The 26,623-nt window shown below is 38.5% G+C and overlaps 1 protein-coding gene across 1 annotated transcript in view; it reads right to left on the bottom strand.

Annotated features, from left to right (window-relative positions):
• Positions 1-26,623, bottom strand: part of PSD3 (pleckstrin and Sec7 domain containing 3) — a 536,900-nt gene that overhangs the window by 386,936 nt on the left and 123,341 nt on the right. The window contains exons 3-4 of the mRNA XM_080796195.1: positions 16,434-17,508; positions 13,137-13,532 (exon numbers count right to left, since the gene is read on the bottom strand). Coding sequence (XP_080652321.1) covers positions 13,137-13,532; positions 16,434-17,508 — 1,471 coding nt within the window. The remainder of the gene's footprint in view (positions 1-13,136; positions 13,533-16,433; positions 17,509-26,623) is intronic.

Raw genomic sequence — 26,623 nt, 5'->3', positions numbered from 1 at the left:
AGAATGGACCCCCCAAAAATAACAACACTCTGGGTTCAAGTTCCCCCCTTTACCATCACTGACCTTATTTATGAATACAAAATGAGAGAGAACTTCTCAGAAATAAATTGTGGAGCTGAAATTCCCTCAGTTCCAGAAAAAAATATTCCCTATACCTTTTTTCTTTAGATAACCAGCTAGCCTTTAAGGTTTCAAACCTAATGCTAACTTCTAAGACAAATCATGTTTCTACACTAACAGCACAGCCAACTCTCCCTTTAGAGCAGTCAGAACAGACCCCAGTAAATGACCAAGCTCAAACTGGTAACCTTCTAATGCCTGGATGCAGTTTCAGAAAAGGTAGCTGAAAGCACACTATATTCTAGGAACACCAAGCTATGTCTGAACACTCAAGAAGCAGCACAACTCTATTAAGGAAAAAAATCTCATCCTGTCCAAACATTACAGACCCTATAACAAATACACCCTTCTCATTTTTGTCAACCTTATTTAGAAAACAATATATATGAATTATCATTTTCCTACATTTCTAAGACCTTCTTATAATGTTTTCCATTACAAAAAAAAGTTTAAAATCCAAGGAATTTTCTGTAACTTCAGTTATATATAATTCATTACTGCCTAGAACCAGACAAAGAAAATAAACTGAATTCCAGTTACCTCCGTCAGCAAACAGTTTGCCCATAATTTTATCAAGAATACAAAGAACATTCTCCTGTTCCATCTGTTCAGCAAACCTTCATCTTCAGCAAGGCCTCTTTTAATGTACTTATACAGCTGCTTCTGTTGTGAGTACAAGCTGCTACACACTGACTCTGCAGTGACATTCTCCCAGAATGCCACTATGGCCCTCAGGGGCTGAGGGATAAGAACTTGAAAGAAGTGAAAGGAGCACTCCCTCCTCCCCCTCTGCCTAGACTCCCCTCCAAACAGGCAGCTTCCCTCCAAGAGATCAGCTTCAAACGTCCAGACCCAGTGAAGTCACACATGACCTCACAAACCTCCAACTTAACTCTTTAGAAGCCAGACAGCAAACCGACAACGGGGAGAAAGGGCAACTGTCTTAGCTGGTTTTGGAGTGGTTGTTCTTACGAAGAAAGAGAAGTTTGTCCAACATCATTTTTAAAAAGGAAAAAAAAAAAAAAGAAAGTAATTTCAGCATTCATCTTCCATAATAGCACTAAGGTTTCTGAAGTACTGTTTTTGAAGACTATAATTTCTTGCAGCACACACGTTCTATACCTCAAAGAATGACTGAAATGGGGGGGAGGGACTAATTCATTTACATTAGATAAAATTCACACTTAATCTTACGTGATTTGTGTTTTACTATTTTCATTCCCAGTTTTGATTCTGGTCTTCTGCTATCGTTAATGTGAAATGTTAGTCTGCCCTATCACTGGAGTCCTGCTTCAGACAACCAGAAGTGGACAGCCAACACTCACAGCTGTCAGACACAGGCAGCAATTGCCACAGAGAAGTCTCAGAAACCAGGAGCTACAGCTTCGGACAGAAAGCACAGCCACCAGACCCAACTAATGGATAGCAGAGTCCGCACTTAGTGCCCCTCAAGGGAAAGGACAGCAGTGTCAGGGTCTTTCCCAAGCTTTTTCTTGGGGCATCAGCTGTTTTTGTTGGGATATCAGAATTATAAGGATCAGGAGGTAAAATAACTAAAAATTGCTTTACAAATAAAAGTAGATAAAATTACATCCTCTCAAAGAAAATGCAATATGCCCTTTCAAGAATGCCTTGGTTCACCCAGAAAATGATTATAACTTACTGTCCAGCGATTTTATTCCTAAATATACACCTAACCTACAGAACTCTCCCATAAGTGCACAAGAAGCCACAAATTAGAATGTTCACTGCCATGCCATTTGAGATAACAAAAACACAAGACAGCCAAAGTATTCATAAATAGGGAAGTGGAAAAATAAATTCTAGTATACATTCATGTAATGAATACTATAAGCAAATAAATGATCAATTAGGACTTTATGAATCAGTAAGAATAAATCTGAAATGTTGAGAAAAAAGGTGAGTTACAAAAGAAGAGATGAAGGTAGCATTTTATACGAGGTTTAAAAACGTGAAAAAATACTATCAAAAAAAAATACTATCTAGTGTTGACAGACACACGCTTACATAGGAATGACAACACCCACAGGTCATGGCTGCCTTAAGGACAAGAAAGAAAGGAATGGGACCACAGAGGCATTCACAGGAGTTGGCAATTCATCTGCAATGTTTGTTTTTTTTAAATTAGCTATGAGATCACATGTGTTTATTATTTTCTACACTTTTTGACATGCCTAAAATGTTTCAGAAGTTGTAAAAAGTCAACTCATAATAGCTGCCTTTGAATGCAGCAGCCCCTGTTCAGTCTAAAAAATTAACAGAAGAGGCAAAGAGGTTCACAGTACCCTGAACTCCTAACTCTCAAGTGCCCAAATCTGAGCACCTGTTACTAATTCTGCCTCAGTTTGGCCCCATCTGGACAGTCACCCTGTCCAGTCTCCCCATGATCTATCCCTCCTTTCAAAACCTGCCACAAAAAGCACCACTTCCAAGTGCCTCCACAACCCCTCATGCTAGAAGTAGTCCGAGTCTCAGAACCTTATGTCTGGCTCATTAGGCCTGTACTAGAACTATCTGTGAAGTGATCTAATCTGCATCCTCTCCGGGAGACACCTAGCACCTAGTAGAGAGCAGCTGGTAATTAACTTCTTCATTAAGCAAACACTGAGTGTCTGGGGGGTGTGCTGGCCCCTGTAACAGAGGTTCTCTGAGTCTTGGAACTAAAGACTTGAGAACATCACTGCCAGGGCTCCTGGGTGGCTCAGTCGTTAAGCGTCTGCCTTTGGCTAGGGTCATGTCCTAGGACCAAACCCCACACGGGGCTCCTGCTCAGAAAGAGGCTTGCACCTCCCTCTCACTCCCCATGCTGTGTTCCCTCTCTCGCTATCTCTATCAAACACATAAATAAAATCTTTAAAGAAAAAAAAAGATTACTGCCTAAGTATATTACAGGATGAACCCTAAAATTACTCTTACATGAATGCTGAGTGTGAATAAAAAACTCTGATTTTGTTTTGCAATAATCACTCAGTACCTCTTATTTTCTCTATACTAAAAATTGTATATTACTACTCTTGACTAAAAAAATGTCACCTTCTTTGTGTTGAGGTGGAACTGCTAAATAGATAATTACAAAGACAGTAAAACAAACTGTCATTAAAAATCCTCACCTTCAAGTAATCCAACGGTCTTAGAACTATTATTACAAATATATAATACCTTCATCAATCTGACCACAGCCCATTCATATCAGGTGACTTTGAAAAAGTTTTAAAGTTTAAACTCTTTGTTTAAGCAGTATTATTGCTGATAATAATAGGCAACATATTTTGAGTACTCATCAAGTGGAAGTAAATTATTATCCCTCTTCCCAGATAAGAAAGTTGAGGTTTAGGGAGAAAATTCACCAAAATTTGAACCAAAGCAGGCTGACTTCAGAACCCAAAAAAACAAAAACAAAACATACTATAAAAAAAACAAAACAAAACAAAAAACAAAAAAACCGCACATACTGTTTCCTAGCAGGAAGATGGATCAACCCCTATGTTGCTAGAGTAAGGATGGGAACCCTATGATCACTACATCAAAGATGAAAAAGAATCCTATAAAGGTTCATAGCCAGGACCACTCACTTTTACAAGCCTCTGCCACTAGCACAGTGACCCTGCTTACCTGAGAACAGGGACTGCCTCACTGAGCTTTGTATTCTGCCTCTAAACAGTTTTCACCACATCTCAAACTTTAAAGTACTTACGAATCACCTCAGAATTCGTTAGAACATACACTTTGATCGAGTAGGTCAGGGGTAGGTGTGTGGTACACATTTCTAACAAACTCTGAGGGGTTGACAGCCCAAGCTGAACAACAGAATCACCTGGGAATCTCTAAAAGCCACACGGTTGAGATGTCACCCTAAACCAACAGAATCAGAATCTCTGGAGGTGAAGCGTGGGAAGTCGGAATTTTAAAAAGCTCCCTATGTAACTCTAATGTGAAGTCAGGTCAAAAACCCTGTTTTAGAGCTTCTCTACTTGAGCTTGGTCCACGGACCACTGTCCTAGCCCTGTGCTTCTCAAACTTCGTTGTATATGTGAACCATCTGGACATCTTAAAATGCGGATCCTAACTTAGTGGGTCAGAGATGGGGCTTGAGATTCTGCACTTCTAACAAGCTCCGAGGTGAATACTGCTGGGAAGCAAGGTGGTAAGCAGGAAGATTAAAAATCTCAGTAGTGCAGTGTGTGTGATTTGTAAGGCTTTCCTTTTGTAATTATTAATTCAGGAGAGTCCTGCAAATGGAGGTTTAGGTGCAGGCATATGAAATAGCATATGGGGTGTAGGGATTATAAAGGTAAATTATTCATCTAACATTGGCTCAGATGTAGTTTAATATTAATCCTCATTAGCATTCAAGATTATATTGAACATACCTCACACCATGGCCACTTGGGTGCTGAGTGTTAAGGCTCTGCTAGGAGCTTGAGCTAATTTAATACAGACTCCTGTATCAGTTTCTAGAAAGCTTATGAGATCCACAGTAGAAAAAGAAAAAAAAAAAAATGAAAGCACTGGAAATGTACCCATTTTGCATTCTGATAAACTGGTATTCCTATGTAAAATACGCTCAAAGAACTTTATTTCTCTTTTTTTTCCCCAAATCACAAATCAGTGGATAATGTTTCTCATCCAGTACTGCAAATCTTGTGTTTAGTGACCGCTGCTGAGAGGAAATGCTACTGCTTCCTTTAAAAGTTAAGTATTGCACTGATACATGAATAAGAAGATTGCTGTATCATCCCAACCAGTTACAATATTAACTGCCAATCCAGTTTTTTATTTAGACCTGTGACTGCCCTTGTAATTATATGTATGTCCTTGTATTATAATATATATGCTCAATGTCTTTAATCATTTGAAGTCTTTTAATATGGTTTTTGATAAAAGATGATCCACTTCAGTAAGCATCTCACAGCACTCCTCAAGGGTAACATCCACCATTATCCAGGGTGCATTACTTGAAGCTGTAAACTACAGAATTAGAACGTTTCTAGGAAACTCTATGTCAAATCTGGCACCATTTCCTGAAGTCATCACCAATTTATACAAGAGGCACTTCACAAACAGAAAGAGCCCAAAACCACGAGAGCCAGCCAGGGCCAGGACTGTCTGGGAGGAACCGAAAGAACATCAATGACCAGAGCACGTAGCTTTTACAAGGGCTCCCCGAGAAACAAGGTGCTACTGGAGAAATGAAGCCAGCGCAGAAGAGCGACCAGGAAACTCACCTTAAGGGCTATTTTCTACAGATATGGAATTAGAAGACACACGAGCGGCACTGTAGCGCTGCTGTGTGCCCATCTCTGCAGCGTGTCTCAGTGCAGTGCTCACCCTCCAAGAGTTCGCTCATGTCCACAGCTGCTGGCCTCACCTCTGAATGGTGACTCTGAACTCTCTACAGCCAACCTTCAACCTCATATTCCCACCAGCATTTGTACATAAAGCACCATCACTTTCCTCAAATTTTACCTGTTTAAACTGACCCCACCACCAGCTATTCTCTCACAAACCTAGCTAATCTACCCAATTCCTATGACTTCTGGATTCAGTAAGTCATCTAAGCTTGAAGTCTCACAGTGATTTTGACCCAGGCTTCATGTCCTGTATTCAAACATTTGCCAAGTCCTTGCATCTTCTTTTTTTTCTTTACTAGGCTTTTCTTACCTATTTTCTTATATCCCTTAGACTATTACTCAGAATACTACAAAACTTACAATAGGTTTAAAATAAATATCCACAAACTAGAACTTAGCAAATTCTTACAACAAAACTATAAATAAAGTGGTAAGCTTATTTCCATTTTACCAATAAGAAATCAGAGGCCCTCTTAAGTCAAACAACCTACCCAATAACAGTTAGTAAAAAGGCAGCTAGTAAAAAGGCTGACCAGACCTCCTGGTCTTCCGATCCCAAATCTAAATATTTATGCCACCTGACCACAGTGTATTGTACTTTATGAAAAGAAGTGATATTTCAGGAAGTCCAATAATAAGTGTTCCAGGCAGCATAGAGCTGGGAGGACAGTGCTGGCAGCTCAGAGGCTGATACAGGACATGGTAGAGGCATGGACATAAATTTTGATTCATTTATCTCCTACTATGTATACCAGGCACTGTTACACCACTTGATTTTCTTTTCTTATTTTCGGTCACCTGATTAATTTCATTTGTTTCACCTTCCTTTACCAGATAGGTATTACTCATTGCATTTTGCACTTAGAAAGGCTCCTAGATTTTCTATAATTACTCAAGATCACACATCTAGTGAGTACCTACGGCAGGATTCAAACCCAGGTAAGCCACATCATGCATCACTGAGCAAGAACTCCTTTTGGTAAATTAAAAAAAAAAAATCTATTATAGCTTCTAGGAAAGCAGATGGAAGAATCTAGAAAGACAAAACATGAGAACGCATTTTCTGCAGAACTAGTTTTAAAACATAAAAGAAAAGGACTAAAAAGATTACTAGAGCAACAGCTACCCTATGATAGCTGATGAACCTATGAGACAGCAGAGCTTCCTGTTTCTAATGTTACAAGAAAAGTTGGGCGCTCAGTGGCCAGCCAGGTCTCTAAAGATGACTTCACAAGATCAAATCTTTTCCTCAGTCACCAGCTTAACTAATACCACGTTAGTTTAATTTATTTTAATACTTATACATTATATTAAAATGCCTGCAGATTTTAAGTTGGAACATCAAAATATTTTTTGAAATCATACTTCACAAACTTCTGTATTAATCCTATTTCATGTGACTTTTTCCTAGACAGAAAGAAACTAAAGAAAGAGAAAAACTGAAGAGAGGGGATAATTTTAAATGCCAGCATTCCATTTGAGAACGGGAGGGGAAGAACAAGAAGAAGGCAAAAAAAACAAAACTATCAAATTCAGAGTGGACCCAGGAGTGGCTGGAGCACCCTCCTCAGGCATACCAGTTGCACACAGATGTAATTCACCTCTTCTGTGGTAATGCATATCCTGAGCGGTATCTGAAAGAAAAACTAGGAAGCTGAGGCATAAAATATATCCATTACACTAAACAGGTGATTTTAAAAAGCGGTTTTATGTATTTCAGAGAACCAAAACAAAGCTCCTGCCATATTACTGTATTTGATATCTCTCTTTTCCTATCTGTCCAAACCTAAGCTCAATAGACCTGGACAACATTCAGCTCTGTTAATGGTCACAGTGACAACATTTGTGCCTTTCGGTCTTCAGGTCAGAACTTACTGATTGGAGTTGCAATCATCAGATGATAAGCCAGCGAGGGAGAAGCACCCAGACACAAAGGAACCCATTGGAACATGTACAACTGTAAGTCTCTAATTATCCTTTCTAATTTTGGAGCCATGTGACTGGACTTCACACAGCACTGCTGACCCTGTCAGCCCGAGTGCTATGTAGCGGACCACAACGGGAGGGGATGCTCTTCTTTGCTCCTTCATTAAAATATTGTGTTACAATCATAGGGTGAGCTATTTCCTGACTGACTGCAGCTTCCTCGCCAATATTCAGTGCTCAGAGCACTCAGAGCACCTGAGAGAATTTAACTCTTCCTATCCAGGGTTAGTCCAGGGTCTTAAGAATTTTTTTCACCTTATAAAGAATGATCTATTTGATATCAAAAAAGTATATGATCCTTTAAACGACAAACAGTGAGCACATGTACTCTTTAAAAATGTCCTTTCGGGGGCACCTGGGTGGCTCAGTGGGTTAAGCCTCTGCCTTCGGCTCAGGTCATGATCTCAGGGTCCTGAGATCGAGCCCCGCATCGGTCTCTCTGCTCAGCGGGGAGCCTGCTTCCCCCCTCTCTCTGCCTGCCTCTCTGCCTACTTGTGATCTCTGTCTGTCAAATAAATAAATAAAATCTTTAAAAAAAAAATGTCCTTTCGGACCTAATACTAGAATATTACAGATTTGAAATGTTTTCTTCTTTGACTTAAGTGGAGAGAAAGAGCACCGGGCAAGAACAACCCCTTTGGCCACCAGTGCATGGCTAACTCCAAGACTGTAAGGTGTTGCTAAGAGGGAGAACGAAGTCTTGCTGAAGTGATACAACATCCTCATCACCTTTCCCAAACACTTGCACTTGTCTTTAAAGAAGCAACACAATAGAAAACATGTTATCTGGCATTCAAAGGAAATCACTGTCAAATACTGTCACTGAAATCATCTTTAATGACAGAGTAAAGACACATACTGAAGGAGAAAAAGATTTAAAAATATACCTAGGCAGTGCCAAATATATTTTTGTTTTGAAACCAATAATAAATGGACTCTGGAGCCTGATTACCTGGGTTCAAATCCTGTGACTTTGAGCAAGTTACTCAACTGTGCTATGCTTCTGTTTCCTTATCTGGAAACTGTGAACATTATTAGCTTCTTTCTCCTGATTTCTTATGAGAATTACATACCATGTGTTTACTAATAAAACCTATAGGATGCCTTTCATATAAAATTGTGCCCAGAGACAGCCTAAGTAATCTTATAATCTTTTCTACTAGTTGAGAACTGACATTTTATACATTAAAATCAAGACTTCAACAGAGATAGGCTTAATTTCTTGGTTCAGTTTTAGTTAGAATCAAAGAAGCATTATCAGGGAGATAGTCATGTCATTAGTCATATCATCCCCTTTCTTCTGAGCTTTCTTCAGATTCCTTTAATATGGTCAAATGCCCCTAGACTGCTAACAGAACAGCGAGGTTGGTGGATAGAGACAAAATACGAGGCATAGGCACTTGTTTTATTTAGCACTTTCTTTATGTAAATGTCACAACATTTATTAATAAAATTGGGAAAAAAATTTGCTAACAGAACAGCGAGGTTGGTGGATAGAGACAAATTACGAGGCATAGGCACTTGTTTTATTTAGCACTTTCTTTATGTAAATGTCACAACATTTATTAATAAAATTGGGAAAAAAATTTTTCCCCTTGAATCCTAACACTTTGACCCTCAGTGCTTGATTGAGGGAAGTCAATCAGGTTCACAACTGTACAGTCAGCATTCTAGTTTGGATTTCCTTAACAGGCTCAATAGCCTACTTCCTTACATCTGCAGAAGAATGCTTTAATGTAGAAGAAATGTTTAAAAGCCTGCTCATTGATTACTTTAAAAATTTATGGAGACATGTTCATTATCAATTTGGTAAATTTTTTCTCAAATTAAACATAACACACACCACCAACAAGAAGTTCTACAATTACCAACTCAGACTCCTGGTTCTAGACTTATGAATGAGAGAAATTATACTTAGAAAAAGAATAAAAATATAAAACCAGGCAGCTTAGAAACAGTGAATGTATCTGGTCTAGGAGTCAGACAATTTGAATTCTGGTACAGGATCTCTCACCAGGTAAATCCATCCCACCAAACTGGGACGTGGATTCTTTACCATAAAAACAGGAAAGATTACCTAAGGCCCCTTCGAGCTGAAAAATGTCACAATTCTTCAACTTATAATTCTTCCGGTGCTGCAACTTGAAAGCACCAATAAGGCAGAGAGGGTAAAGAAAAACATAACAGTTATTCCTGTTTCTTTAAAATTTCTTAGGATCACTGAGCCCATTCTATTTTTTAACCCTGAATAAAGACATATATCAAAAAACAAACCTTTTCTACCTATAACCATTTATTATCTTATGCTAACTCAAAGAACACAAATAGATTCATCCAAGTCACAAAGAAGGGTAGAATGATCACTAGTTAGGAATCATGAGGAAGAGTACCAGAGCTGAGAGAGAAATCTTGTTGGCACATCTCTAAGATGCTTTTCATTCAGTACTAGAATTCCGTCTTATTTTTTTTTTAAGTTTTAACTTAAATTCCAGTTAGTTAACACAGTGTAATACTAGTTTCAGGTGTTTGACACTTCCAAACAATACCAGGTGCTCATCATAAGGGTGTTCCTTAATCCCCATCTCACCCATCCATATAATACAAATAATGTATATTTTTTGTTAAAAAAGACAGTTGATTTAAGTATCTGTTCTCTCTCTCTCTTTTTGTTTTTGTTTTGGGGGAGGGGTGTTTTGGATTCTTTTTGTTGTCATTGGTGACTCGCGCTTTTTTAAGTGGGAAAACAAGTTCATTATATTCATATTTTTATTTGTATTTTCAAGACTTTGAACATTTATGTTTAAAAGTGAGAAGAAAAGTAGTATTTGAAACTGATTCTTGAAACAATGCAAGCTTATAATGTATCCCAATAACTTTCTGACATGGTAAAAAGATTCTGTCTATAGTGAACTCTGCACACTTTCTCCAAGTATTACCCCTGAAAGATAGGAATTGGCTCCTGCATGCACACATGCACACACCGCCACATACATCTATCTATACTAGCTTAAGCCAAACCCTTGTCTTGCAGATGTAGAAATTGCTGCTTTCTCTGATAAAACTGGTTTTAGACTTGGGGCGCCTGGGTGGCTCAGTGGGTTAAGCCTCTGCCTTCGGCTCAGGTCATGATCTCAGGGTCCTGGGATGGAGCCCCACATGGGGCTCTCTGCTCAGCAGGGGTCTGCTTCCCCCTCTCTCTGCCTGCTTCTCTGCCTACTTGTGATCTCTGTCTGTCAAATAAAGAAATAAAATCTTTAAAAGAAGAAAACTGGTTTTAGACAAAAAAACAGGGTTAATCACTCTTAGATCATGCTAATGTTAACAGAGAAGAGGCATTCTTTTCTTTCTTCTATATGAAACTTGAAATGAGGAAAAGCAATTCTAGTGTAAATCATGCAAGCATTATAATTACTATATATAAGAAAACCCAAGAAGATTCAATCACTATATAGAATGGTAAACTACCAACTCATTTCTTTCATTAATCATATTGTTAAATAAATTGTGTGCAAAAGACAAAAGGGTGGTCCTTCTTGAATTCATGTAGCTGGTATTAACACAGTGTTCGGAGGCGGCGAGGGGGCTGCTATGAAAATGCTGTTGCATTCCTTATTCCCTATCTCACCCATCCCCTGAGCCATCTCCCCTGGGTAACCATCAGATTGTTCTCTATTGTTAAGAGTCTGTTTCTTGGTTTGTCTTACTACTGGCCAACATCTCATGGTTTTACAATGCATTTAATGAAGCTTTGACTTGAGATGGCCTGAAGTATACTGCTGTCTAAATGTGAGATGCTAAAATACTGTAACCTACCCTAATACTCTTTCTTAATTATCTAACTCTGCCTTACCAAAAATGACTGGCACCCATGCTGGCCCCAATAATGCCTACTTCCTATTTCAAGTAAGCAGACCATACATTTGTAAAGGTCTCACCTAATTCCTTCCTGATCTGACTCACTGATGTTCATTTCTTCTTTTTATTTACTTACTCTCCCTGTAGCTTCAATAAGAAAGCATCTCAGCCACAAAACCCCTCAGTTCCCCCAACCTATTTTGGGGGTCTGAAATAAATAAAATAAATAACTTCAACTCACCCCAGAAAGTTGGACTAAATTTTTAATAAAATTATCTGCATGCCTATACTATTGCATTTTATCCAACTTAGTTATCAGAGATGACGGTGAAACAAAAGGACAAACGAGTAAAGCAAAAAGGTCCCCTCTCTGAGGGGAGGATTGCCCTCCTCAGAAACATGATCCCCTCCAGAGACACCCTCCGTCTCAGGCCACCTCTCTCAGAGACACAGGGAGTCTAAATGTGGACTTAGCAGCCAAATCAATTCTGATTCACAACACCTTTATTCAAGCTCCTACTTTGTACCAGGCACTATGCTAGTTGCTTAATCTATATTAACTCTTTAATATAGCCACATAGCATACTGGAAATCATTAACCCTATTTTGCCAGTGAATAAAGTGGGTATCAGAGAAAGCTAAGTGGCTTGCCCAAGTATTTCAGACCAAGGTCTTCTGCTTTTGAGACTAGTGTTAATTATCTCACCATGGACCCAAGAAGACAATCAACATCTGTGGTCCATTTCATATGGAAATGCATAACTTCAGTGCTCTAAAGTGCCAGTCTTGAATGTGTTCATCTAATGAAATCTAGAAAATGCTCAACATAAGGTGGACTGCTCACAAAGAAGTTCACTGGAAACCTGTAACATGAATACTGACTTTAAAAAAGCACTGACACTTTTTCATACAGCTTTAAAATAGTTTATCCCCATTTAACCTCCCCCCCACCTCTCCCAAAACACACACACCAACACACTTTAATTCAGGAAAATTATATCAAAACTAAATTCACAAGATCATTTGAAGTTTAGTACTCCCTGCCCATTGATAAAGATGCTAAAGGACAGGTAAATGACCTGAGAATGATGAGCAAGAAGCAATGAAATGCCGGATAATCCATAAACAGACAGGGAATGACTAAATGACATGTATGGCACATATAATCAATGTAATGTGTCATCTTATTTCCCAGGTAGACTTAAACCCTAGAGAGATGAAATATTCATAGCCTTGACCAAGTATCGGCTCTATTAAGCATTCACATAATCAGATCCTTCCCCCACCATCTCAGGAACAGGAAAAATGCCTAATAGAGCAGGACCTCACAGAGCAAAGGCCTGGAAGAGACTTTGGTCACCATCTAACCCAGCACCCTCAATTTGCAATTAAGGAATTTCTGGCCTAGTCAAGCAACCCGCTTCAAGTCATCAACCAGTATCAGTGCCAAAACGAAAGTCGACACCTTCCAGTGTTCTTTTCACAGCACCATACCACTGCTACCAAAGCTGCACCACGGGAGCTAACACCTACTCCTCATCCACATATATTTTTTATTTTACATACCAATTTACATATGGTAATCCAGGAAATATCACCAAATAACCACAGCTTGCCAATTTGGCAAAACTGCTAAGGTGTACTCTGCCTGCCCTAAAACCCAAATTTCTTTCTACTCCCATCATTCACTTCCATCCACAGAAACTGTTCAGATGCTACTTAGATATATTCCACATTCAGATCTACCAAACAGAAAATGATACAAAAACCAACGCATGAAATTAACGAGAATAGAGCTAGTACCTTCCCCAGAAAGCAATCTCTGGCATGCCTTTCATGTAGATGGAGTCACTGGTGTCAGTCAGCCCATTGGTGATCCCACTAGAATAGCCCATCACTATTCCACCATCTGCTGAGACGCTCAGAACATCCTGCTGTCCTGCCACCGACGTCCTCTCCAGGAACTGACTGCCTTCTTTAATGCGCTGCTGTATCATTGGTGTGAGGGGCATTTCAAAGCTAAAATAGCTATCAGGTTCTGAATATAATGTCTCCAAGGACTCCGCACTGTAATATAAGGAAGTGTTGTCCAAAATGGTTTCAAACTGGGAGCTGTACACATCAGTGGAGTCTTCTGTATACCCAGGCCCAAGGATATCATCATCTCCTCCCCTAAAGTGCTCCTCTTGCTCAAGAGTCCTGGACAGGAAATAAGAATGAAGAATTTCAAAATTAGGTTAATATTCTTTTTATTTTTCTCCCATCAACCATATAAAAAAGATAAGATTCTGTAAAGCCAACAATTATATTCTTTGGGCTTGTATTTTAATATATTCAGAAAGGAAGGTATCACAGAATCATATTCGGGTTGACAAACCTCTTGGCATACATGTGCTACTCTACCCTCTAAATAGTTTACATAGTTTCAAACTAGTTTCCTAGTATGGGACTATATCTGGTCTATTGAATATTTGAATAAAAATATTAAATTCTCATTTTAACCAACTAATCTCCACAAATTCAAATTATTAACAGCTACTGTCATCCTCAATTTTAATGGACACAGATAAATATAGTCTAAACTTAATGGAGTAAAAATATACTAAACTTTCATCAGTCTATTAATACTTTCTGATTTAAACAAGACCAAACACCCTCAAGAGGATGACTACATTAGAATCCAAAGGCCGCCCCCTGCTGACAATGAGGCAGCACTGCAGAGAGATTTCAAGGCCCAAAATTAGCCAGTGAAAGACCTTTAAAGTTTTTTTTAAAGCCAGCAAACATGTTAATTTCAAGGCTAAACAACACAGTGAAAACCTATAAACAACTTACAATTTAATATACATGGGTGGATGGAGCACCAACTAATCAGTACGCAGCATTTTGTTCAAATATTAAAAATGAACATTGGGATAACTAAAAAATTTTAAAACTCAGTAAGAGCAAGAGGTCAAGAGTTAGAAAAACCTGGAGCTGAAGGCTGGAGGTGCCAATTACCAGCTATGTCACTTTAAAAATCTTCACTTGGGGCGCCTGGGTGGCTCAGTGGTTTAAAGCCTCTGCCTTCGGCTCAGGTCATGATTCCAGGACCCTGGGATCGAGCCCTGCATCAGGCTCCCGGCTCATCGGGGAGCCTGCTTCTTCCTCTCTCTCTGCCTGCCTCTCTGCCTACTTGTGATCTCTGTCTGTCAAATAAATAAATAAAATCTTTTAAAAAAAATAATAAAAATAAAAATCTTCACTTAATTTCTGAGTCTCAGATTGCTATAAATAGGAATACAGTAACAATTGAAAGAAAACTACCTCCTAAGTATCCATATTCCTAGGTATTATGAGGACTCAATCAATAATACAGTTGTCTATGTTGTTTTTAAATTGCAAAGGTCTACTATGTACCAAATAGTACTCTGGGTTTGTATCTCTAAATAGCTTCTTGCTGCTTAGGAAATAAAATGGGAAGTTCCTATGAGGAAGCTCCTCCTTACCCCTCCACACTCATTTCCCACCCCTGCCCCAGCCTCCTTGCACCCCAGCCACACTGCTATCGTATTTGACATAAAGCCTTTGTTTCACACAACTCTAGGAAGCACACGTAGTCAGACAACTCAGCAGCTCTCCTTGTATGTTGTTCGTTTGCACATGCTGTTCCCTCACTCCCTGGAACATTCTTCCTCCCCGTACTCTGCCTGGTTAACTCATATTAATTTCTCAAGTCTCAGCCTACTTATCATTTCCACAGAAAGGCCTTCTCAGGACCATCAACTGAATTTAAATTACTTTTTTCTAGTATGTCTCTCTTCTTCTCCTTCACAGAACCTACCACTATTTATGATCCTGTAATTATTAATATATTATATGGTCAGTGTTTATCTTCAACCGAAAACTCTATGAAGGCAGTGGCCACAGGCCATTACCTATTTTGAACGTTCTTTTATGCCCAGCATCTAGTAGGGTCAAGAATATCATAGACAATCAAACACTATTTGTGGAAGAAGAGAGAAAGAGGAAAGGAAGAAAGAATTAATAACATGCAAAAGTGCATATTCCAGCGGGAATATAATTACTGAGCCGTGCCACACACCAAGGCTGCTTTTGAGAGACGTCTAGAGATGTTTATGTGTTAGAGGTTGGGGAGGAAGGAGTAGAAAGGAGGAGTCCTGATTACCATCCTAAAGGAGCATCACTCTAGGTGGATTTGTTAACTGCACAGGAAAAGGCATTTCCTTACACCGAACAAACACAAAAACCCTTCAGTCTTGACATACATGCTCTCCCACATAAGCTGTAAAATGTGGTGTTCTGAGGACCAACAGAAGAAAAGATGGTACTAACTGGAAATGAGAGTACACAACAAATGACTCCGCCAAAAGGTGCACTGTATGGTCAAGACTGCAATCAAGAGAAGTAATGAAAGACAGGTTCTGTCTTCCATTTATCCAGGCTCTAAGCTGGTGCAGATGTCAGAAATGTGTGGAAAGAGCAGGAAATACAATATGTATAAGCTTATCAGGCCCCAAATCAAAACATGTGCTACTTGTAAGAAGGGATTCTCATGTGAATGCCATGGAACAACTGAATTACAAACTCAGTCTACTTCTGACCTCTGACTTCCTTTCTAAACTTAGAAAGTTGAGGCAGCCCACACCCAACACCTCTGTGTTCACACGTCTGCAGCTTGTGTGCAGGCACTGGTGTAGCATCCGGAAGAAGCGCCTAAGGTAAGATAACAATGACTACAGGTAGGTCAAGAGTCCAGATCCTTTCATATTATTAAAGATAACTGTTGGGTACTGTTATGTAGCTGTGCTGATGCTGGAAAACTTGAAATCTGTCAAATATAAAAATTGTTAGAAATGGGCAGGTTCAGTTTCTCCAGAATTCTGCCTCCCTAATCTATGCCTAATGGACAGCTTTATAACAAGATCACTTTAATATGTTAGGACTTGGAAGGAATCCAGCCTATGGTAACTTCTCTTCTACTCTATGAAAACAAGGCCCCAGGATACTGTGTTGGGTTCTCTTGGCCAAGCACAGGCTAACAGTTTCCTATGATGTGTACCAGGCATCACAGACAGTAGGATGACTATGGGAGCTCACCTTTCCTTGTCTCTCTCCAGTTCAGGTTTCTTCTCAAGATGTTCTTTGTTGTCCTTGATGAAGACTTCATCCTCTCCACTGTCAACAAGAGGCAGAGGGGAAAATGTCCCTGAGCCAGTGCCTGGCTTCTCTGAGGAAGCGTTCCAGGTTTCATCCCAAACACTCTCAGTTAAACCAACTGAATTATACAAACCAGCAGATGAGATGAGACGGCTTGGCGCTTTGGAAAACTCTCTGCTTTCAGGAGAGGTCATCCTTTCCAATGGGATCTCAAAATCCACAGGCTGCTGTGTCTCTCTTTTCTCCCCTCCTGTCCACAATATTTCCACCCCTTGAAATTCCACATGTTTGACCCGGCCAGGGCGTCCTGTGGAGCTACCTTGATCAGACCTTCTTTCCCTCAAAAAACCAACACTGCCCGCCGAGGTATGGGTCACTGCTGGGCTCCCCAGGGAGGATACTGGACAAGCTGGTTCCTGCACACGAAGAGCCCCTTTTCTACCATCATCAGTTACCTTGGAAAGCTCTGCCTGAGTTTCTCCAGTTAATAGCACAGTCAGATCCTTCTGGATGCTCAAGTAAGAATTCTCCTCAGTTGTAACTTCAGCTGAAGGAGGTATATCTGGTCCTTTTTCATGGCCAGCAGGAAATGATTTGTTGGCTCTCTGTCTCTTTGTTTTATGAGGGGCAGTGTCCAGCTCCTTCTCCACCTGCTGAACTGAAAAACTAGCATCTTTGTCCAGTACCTTTGTAGCCTGTAATGTTCCTGAAGCTATTCTGGCTTCTGTGGCTTTCAGAGTTGATATCAAGGAGTCAATGGGTTGTAAACTTTGTTCCTTGAGGTGACTTTGAGAGAGGGACTCTCTGACATCTTTTGGTCCTTCTGTAACACTGTCAGGCCCAGAGTGGTGATCAAGAAGCTGGACCCCCTGCTGCCCTTGTAGGCCACCTGGCAGAGACTCTGTATCAAACCCAAGAGAAGTTCTTAGGCCTTCTCCACTTTCCTCCATGGTCCCATATTCTGGAAATTCATTTGTGACATTGGGTGGGAGTAAAGTGCTTCCTCCATGATCACCTATGAAGAGAAGAGAATGGAGATATAAATTGTTTTGAACAACAGGTTCCAATGTGTATTAATAAATATCCACACAGATTAGGTACTCAATAATCCTTATTTGATACTTTCACTGTCTCCTGCCCCTCAGCCACCCTGCCACACATTCTTCTCATAACTTTACCAGTGGTCCCTTCCACTCAGCTAACATGAAGGTAAAGGTTTTAGTACAGAAGGAGGCATCTAATGACACATGCCATGTTTCACCCTGCTTTTGATAAAGTCTCACACATGCAACTCAGTTGCTGCATATGCAGTAAGAGAATAAAATAAAATACATATCACTTTCCATATACCACTCATGAAGTGGTAACTCAAATATTTATATTGGGCATGAAAATAAATACCTTATGATCTAGCCAACAGCATTTGTGCAGTGCAATCTCTGAGACAGATACGATCTACTTAGAGTCAGTAAATACTTTTTCAGCTTGGAAGCCTCCCCTTCACTACTGGATGTCTATGGGGAAAAAGGCTTTCAGAACATCCTTGGACAATGAGAGTGAAGTCAAAATGGAATAGCATACTTAATGTGTTAAGAAAAGTTTCCAGAAAAAAAAAAAAAAAAGAAAGAAAGAAAAATTTCCAGGATCCCAGCTGCATAACTTAAATGGTGTGTTAGGCAGAACCCCAATATGTGAAGAAGTAAAAATAGTAAATAGTATATATTTACTGCAACAAACCAAATTTACAACATTTTCTTATTAAAATGGCAGTCAGTGAGAACAACGAAAATGTTCTGATGAAGAAAATTTTAAATTGGGAGTTTATGGATAACAGGTACAGTTATATCAGCTCTGATAATCCAATTTCCTTCTGAACTTAGTTTTGGTTACTTTGTATCAAGAAAATCCTCATGTACACTAGAAATGTAGTATACTACTTTGACAACTTTATCAAAGAGGACAGGTGTTGCTGTGTTATTATTTTTAAATCCCTGTGAACTACAACCTTTCTACTTAGTGAAATATTAGATAAATATCTGAATATATGCACTAAAACGACATGAAAGACTTGATTCCAAGGCATACACAAAATGAAGTTAACTTGGAAACATGAGTTAACATATGGTATCCCACAGTATGCAAAATATGATGAATAGTAATACATCTGAGAGTGTATACTGTCTAATATTCCATTTTCTAAAAAATTTGAAATATATTTTTTAAATTAAATTTGAGTAAGGTGAGGATGGAATCCAAAAGCACTTCTCTGTGATGGCTTAAAATACCTTCATAAGACAGGACTAAGAGAATGTGGCTTGCTGAAATCTGAAGAGTGAGCATTTCTTCAAATCCTGATTTTAAAACAAAGACAGTTAAAAACAGTAAGATCCCTCTTACTAGGGTGGCATATTGGTATCTTTTCCTCTTTGAAGATTCGGTGGTTTGAAATATGCTCACTAAATTATACCATTACCACTCTCTAATTCCAAACATTTCACCACCCACTCCAAAAAACAAACAAACAAACAAAAAACCCCATATTCATCAGCTGTCGCTCCTCAGTTCCAGGTAACCGACCAATCTACATTCTTTCTGTCTCTATAGATTTGTGTATTCCAGACATGTCATAAAAATGGAATCATATAATATGTGGCATTCGGTGTCTGGCTTTTTTCACTGAGCACAATGTTTTCAAGGTTTATCCACACTGTGGCATATATCAGAACTTCATTCCTTTTTACTGCCAAACAATATTTCACTGTATGGATATACCATAGCTTCTTTGTCCATTCATCAGTTAATGGATATTTGTGTTATTTCTACTTTTTGGCTATTAAGAAGTTATACAAAATATACAAGTTCTTGTGTCTACATTTATTTTCAGTTTTCTTGGATATACATCTACAAGTGGCATTTCTGGGTTTCATGGTTACTCAATGTTTAGTGTTTGAGAAACTGCCAGTTTTCCAAAACAATTGCACCATTTTACCTTCCTACCAGCAAAATCTGAGAGTACCATTACTGTCCATCTTTTTTCAATTCTAGCTGTCCCGGTGAGAATTAAATGATACCTCACTGTGGTTTTGATGTGCATTTCCCTAGTGACTGATAGTAAGCATCTTGTCATATATGAATTGGTCATTTGTACATTTTCTTTGGAGTTATATCTGTTCAGTTCCTTTGCCCATTTTATAATTCAGTTACTTATCTCTTTATCATTGAGTTGTAAGAGTTCTTATATATTTTTGACAGAAGTTCTTTATCAAATATATACTTTGCAAATATTTTTCTCCCATTCTGTGTGTTGTCTTTCCCCTTAGTTGACAGTCTTTTGAAGCACAAACGTTTTTAATTTTGATAATATGTAACTCATCTTTTTTTTTCTTTTGTTGCTTGTGCTTTTGATGTTATATGTAACAATTATTGTCCAAGATCACAAAAATTTATTCCTATCTTCTTCTAAGAGTTTTACAGTGTTAGCTATCACATTTAGATCTTTGATCCAATTTGAGTTAATTTTTGTGTATGGTATGAGGTAGAGATCCAACTTCATTTTTCAGGCGGCTATCCAGTTGTCCCAACACTATCTGTTGAAAAAACTATTCCCTCCCCCCACTGAACTGCCTTGATACCCTTGTAGAAAATCAACTGACCCTAAGTATAAAGGTTTATTTCTGAACTCTCAATTCTATTCCATTGAGCTAGAAGCCTATCTTGTAGCTGGTATTAAACCATCTTGATTATTATAACTCTGTGGAAACTAAAATAAGGAAGCGTGAGTCCTATTTTGTTCATCCTTTTCCAAGGTGTTTTGACTACTTTGTGCCTCTTGTATTTCCTACATGAATTTTAGGATCAGCTTGTCAGACAGCTGAAATTGTGAGAGACTTAGGTGAATCTGTACAGCACTGGAATCTTAACAATATTACTATTACATTTTAGATCTATGCCATAGACTGTCTTTCAATTTATTTAATTTTCTTGAATTTCTCTTAGCAATTTTTTATAATTTTAAATGTAGAAATTTTGCATTACTTTTATTAAATTTATCCCTTAGCAGTTTATTCTTTTTGATACTGTTATATCTTAAAATTGCATTTTCAGATTATTCATTGCTAGCATAGAGAAATACAATTGGTCACTGTACAAGGAACTTATATCCTACAACCTTGCTGAACTTTTAAGTTCCAACTGCTTTTTTGTGGATGTCTTAAGATTTCCTACATACAAAATCATGTGACCCATGAAAATAAGTAGTTTCACTTTTTCTTTTTTATCCGGATGCCTTTTATTTCTTTTCCTTGCCTAACTGCCCTAGCTAACCCCCTAGTACAATGTTGATTAGAAGTGGTAAGAGAAGGGATGCCTGGGTGGCTCAGTCTACTAAGCGTCTGCCTTCAGCTCAGGTCATGATCTCAGGGTCCTAGGACTGAGGGAAGTCAGGCTTTCCACTCAGCAGAGTCTGCTTCTTCCTCTGCCCCTCCCCCCAGCCCCAGCTCATGCGCTCGCTCTCCCCCAAGTAAATAAATAAAAATCCTTTTAAAAAAAAAAAAGAAGAAGAAGAAGAAGAAGAGGTAAGAGCAGACAACCTTGTCTTGTTCCTAAACTTAAGAGAAAGTTTCAGTCTCTTACCATTAAATCTAATGTTAGCCGTGGATTTTTCACAAATGCCTTCTATCAGGCTGAGATCCCTTCAATTCCTAGTTTCTCAAGTGTTTTTATCATGAAATGGTGTCCAATTCTGTCAAATGCCTTTTCTCTGTTAACTCAGACACTCATGTGGATTTCATATTTTTTTCTAGTAACATGGTGTATTATGTTAATTGATTTTTATATACTGAACCAACCTTGCATGCCTAAAATAAATCTCACTTGGTCAGAGTATATAATCCTTTTCATATGTTGCTAGATTCAGGTTTCTAGTTATTTTTGGTGAGGAATATTGGTCTGCAGTTGTCTTGCATTATCTTCGCCCAGCTTTGATACCAGGGTACTGCTGGCTTCACAAAATGAATTGGGAAATATCCTATATTGGCATCTATTTAGACCCTCTTTACACTTTTTTAAAAACATTTTTCATGTTTTATACTTTTTTTGAGCTCTTACCAGTTTTCTCTCCATTAATGTTTCTTCAGCACTTTAAAACTATAAATTTATTGTTAATATGCTATGAAAGAAAAAAGCAAATAATCCAAAAAGATGTTTTCCTTTCTTTAACACAGTAAAAGAGCTTAAAATGCATAGAGAAGTACTTAGCACACAGTAGGAAATACTTCCTTTAGATTTTAAATGTTTTTCATTATTTCTCTAAGCTAGATACCTTTAGAAAAATTCAAGTACCAAAGAATAAAGAATTTCAAAGGTTGAAGGATTTAAGAATTAATTCAGCCACCTTACAGTTAGGTGAGAAACCATGCTCAACTGAATGATGTACTCTACCAACATAACACAACAAATAAAAAATCAGAGCTTTTCTATTCTACCTCTACTATGCTTTACATCCCTCCCTGCCCCTCTACCTTTATTGGTAACCAGGTACCCTAATATGTGTGTCTTCAATCTTTTCCCTGAAATTTAAAAATCTTCCTAAATGGTTATCCAATGTCCAGCCTCATTTTCCACTTTGTTCCTAAACCAAAAATTATGTTGCTTTCAGTAGTTTCGCACTGCCTACAGAATAGTCTAAAGTCTGAACTCCTTAATCTAGAAGTCCCAATCCCAAACCAGTCCCAATCTATTTTCCCTAAACTACTCTTTTTTTCCTGTTCAACTCTCTTTTCAAATATTACTATTTGAAAAGATTACTACTAATAAAACTAATTACTAACTAATTACTACTAATAAAAGATTACTACTAATATTACTACTATTACTTCTCCAGTTGAAGGAGAGGTACAGCACATGAATACCTTGAGAAGGTTCTCTCAAATATATACTGGAAATAAAGTTAACTGTATATACATACCTTTGCCTTTGCTCAATCTCTTTTCCCCACAGGACATAGTTTTTCTTCCCATCTCTAAATGACCAGATTGTTTTCATCCTTCAAGACTTGACTCAAAACCCCTTTCTCTAATTAAGTCTTCCCTTAACCACCAGCGCTTGCAAGAAGTCACCTCTCCCCTTACAAATGCCAAGAGTATTTTAGCTGCATATTACATATCATACAAATACATGAAATAAGTGGACATGATGTTAGCTCATAGGTTAAAGCTACAAAAGACTACAATCTTTAACCTGTCTGAAGTGCTTTAACAAAACTGCCCATAGTGACCATTGAAGCCATACATATATTTAAGATTACAGGGAAATCCATTCAACAAAAGGAAGAAAAGTTACTCTTTATCATTCAGGAGTCCACTTCACTCTAACACTTTAAACTGCCACCTGTAAAACCACCACTAAAATAAACACTGGTACGCCAGCCCAAAGAGGAGCGACCATAAAAAAAAATCAAGAAAAGGGGTCTCAAAGGAATTAAGTAATCTCTCCACCCTATTTTTAATACTTTTCATTAAAATGTACCACATAAAGGAGGATGGAAAATGCCTCAGTTGTGGGCAACAACTTGTAGTATCTTGATATAACAACTTGGCAACTGGTCAAGAAAGTGAGACCAAAAAAAAAAAAAAAGTGAGACAAAAGGCATAAGGACAAAATCAAAACCCTGCATGACAAATAGCTTGCTTTACTATTCCAGCCCATTCTCCTGTTCTAGGTTTACTTTTCTAATAACAAGCACAGACCAAGAGAAATCAATGTTCTGAGAGACAAACTGACCTGACCAAGGTAAACAGGACGATGTTCAATCACGTGTTATGCAAGAATTACAAGTCGGGACTAGATTCCTAGTCTTTTGTTTCTCAGGAGTAAATTCCTGGGAAAAACTAAGAGGTCTCTGAGTTGTTAGATCTCTATTTCTAACACCAGCAATATTACCAGACACAATAAAGAATAAAAAAATCTTCCAGTTGTAGCTTCTGAGCAAAAACAGCCTTGAACATCGCATGGCTCTTGGTTGGCACGCTCATCACAGGACTCAGCACAGTATCAAATCCTTCCTTTCAAATAAGGCATTTCTTTGTTAGAATGCAAGAGCAGTTATTTCTGCTGCTTGCATTTCAGGTCACCACTTAAATTGTATTTAACAATAAACAAAACTTCATAAGATATTAATCCTGACCTTTTAATTTAGAATTTCTGACTTATTCCTTGTTTTTAAAAATCAGGACTACTTATTAGGGTGATTTTTTTTTTAAGACCAAATTCTTCTTTTACTTCAAGATTTTTTTCTGTCCCCTTTTGAAACAGCACCATAGATACTTCCCATTTAAATGCTTATCATTTCCAAAATTCCTTCAATTCAATAAACTTTTGTTAATTACCTGCTGTATACTAAACATAGGGGATTCAAAAGTGAATATTGCCAAAGCATGAAAAATCTGTTTAGCATGTTAGAAGAGTTTATTCCAGTAACATTTGAAGGAATATACAGAGGACAAAGAACGGACATAAACAGACTCAGGAGTAACAGCCCAGGCTACTGGCAATAGCACAGGTGAGGTGACGCATGCTTGAGCCTGGGCAAGGGTGGAAGGGACAGAACAAAGATGCAGGAGCTCCTGCATCTCCCACTCCAGCCAGTATCCACACCCAGTATCACCTCATGCCCTCTGCCCAGCCCCCTCTAACTTCAACATGCTCCCACAAAGCTGCTGCTCAGCCTATGCCAACTGCTGTGGGCTCTTACAACTCACTTGTTAAAGCTTTTCCTTCACCTTTGTCAGTCTCTATCTAATGTAAGAATCCAAGTGAATACTGAAATAGCTATTTCTCTTCCAGAAAGTTTTACTGAATTAGTATTGCCCAAATTTGGTTTCATATCTGTGACAAAGGGATTTGTGAAGTATAAAAAAAGAACTTTAGCACTTACCTAAATATAAACCACACACTAGTAGAATCTGAATTAATAAAAGTTCATAGCTTTTCTGCATTTATTCTTCCCCTTAAAGGAATCAAAATGTAGTGTCAAGTGTGTAGGAGGGAGGGGAAGGAGGAGAGAAGAGCTTTTCACATTCATGTGAAATATATATACACTGGGGGGATATCTATTTATATTCCTTTAGGAATCATCTTTTTCTAATAGGAATCTGCCACTCTGTGTATTTGGTCAGCTTCCTAACTAATTGTTTCCTGTTGTTTAGTAAAGGTGCTTTGCCTGTGATGAACTAAACCTAGTAATTTTTTTTTTAAAGATTTTATTTATTCATTTGACAGACAGAGATCACAAGTAGGCAGAAAGGCAGGCAGAGAGAGAGGAGGAAGCAGGCTCCCTGCTGAGCAGAGAGCCCTATGCAGGGCTCGATCCAAGGACCTGGGATCATGACCAGAGCCGAAAGCAGAGGCTTTAACCCACTGAGCCACCCAGGCGCCCCTAAACTTAGTAATTTTTTTAACTTAATATATTGAAAAAGAAACGGGATACTTTTGAATGATAACAAATCAATTTCAAGAGTGCTTTGGGTTGTATATTAAATAGCCATCCACTTCTGGGAAACAGAAACAGTATTGAAATAAAACAAAATGGAATAAAAAAAAGAACTTCTATATAAAACTAAAAAAGCTTCTTGTTTGGCAAAGGAAACCATCAATAAAATGAAAAGGCACCCTACTGACTGGGAGAAAAATACCTGAAAATCATATATCTGGTAAGAGTTAATATCCAAAACATATAAAGAACTCATATAACTTAAGAGCAGAAAAAAATCCAACTTTAAAAATGGGGAGAAGTGGGGGGACGCCTGGGTGGCTCAGTGGGTTAAGCCTCTGCCTTCAGCTCAGGTCATGATCTCAGGGTCCTGGGATCAAGTCCCGCATCGCGCTCTCTGCTCAGCAGGGAGCCTGCTTCCCCCCACCACCCCTTCTCTCTCTCTGCCTGCTTCTCTGCCTACTTGTGATCTCTCTCTGTCCCTGAATAAATAAAAATCTTAAAAAAAAAAAAAATGGGGAGAAGTGGGGCACCTGGGTGGCTCAGTGGGTTAAGCCGCTGCCTTCAGCTCAGGTCATGATCCCAGGGTCCTGGGATCGAGCCCTGCATCGGGCTTTCTGCTCAGTAGGGAGCCTGCTTCCTTCTCTCATTCTCTCTCTGCCCTCCCTTCTGCCTACTTGTGATCTCTGTCAAATAAATAAATAAAATCTTCAAAAAAAAAAAATGGGGAGAAGTTCTGAAAAGACATCTTTTTTCCCCAAAGATATACAGATATACATACAGGTACCTGAAAAGATATTTAACATCATTAATCATCAGGGAAATGCAAATCAAAATAACAGTAAGATAACACCTCATACCTCTTAAAATGGCCAGCATCAAAAACACAAGAATAACAAATGTTAGAGAGGATGTGTTAGAAAGGGAACCCTTGGCACTGTTGGTGGAAATGCAAACTGGTGCAGCCACTACGGAAAACGTATGGCAGAATCTCAAAAAATTAGAAGTAGTACTATCATATGATCCAGCAATTCCACTTCTGTATTTAATCAAAGAAAATGAAAACACACTAATTCGAAAAGACAGGCACCCCCACGTTCACTGCAGCATTGTTTATAATAGCCAAGATACGCAAACAGCCCAAGTACACACCAACGGTTGAATGATTAAAGAAAATCAAGCATGCATGCATGCACACACACACACATACACTGAAATATTATCCAGTCATAAAAAAGAAGGAAATCCTGCCATCTGCAAGAACATAGGTAGACCCTAGGGCATTATGCTAAGTGAAATAAGTCAGACAGAGAAAGACAAATACTGTATGATCTCATTTACATGTGGATATCTAAAAACAGCAACAACAACATCCAAGTTCACAGAGAACAGACTGATAGTTACCAGAGGTGGCAGGTAGGGGTTAGGTGAAATGGGTGAAAGGGATCAAAAGGCACAAATTTCCAGTTACAAAATAAATAAGTCATGGAGATATAACGTGCTACAGAGTGACTATAATGAACGATATTGTATCATACTATTTCCAAGTTGCTAAGAGAGTAGATCTTAAAAGCCTCCATCACAAGAAAAAAATTTTAACTATATATGGTGATGGATGTTAACTAGATTTTCCATGCTGCAA

The sequence above is a fragment of the Martes martes genome, assembly GCF_963455335.1.
Source record: "Martes martes genome assembly, chromosome: 2".
Lineage (NCBI taxonomy): Eukaryota > Metazoa > Chordata > Mammalia > Carnivora > Mustelidae > Martes > Martes martes.
This window is presented reverse-complemented; position numbering and strand designations above follow the sequence as displayed.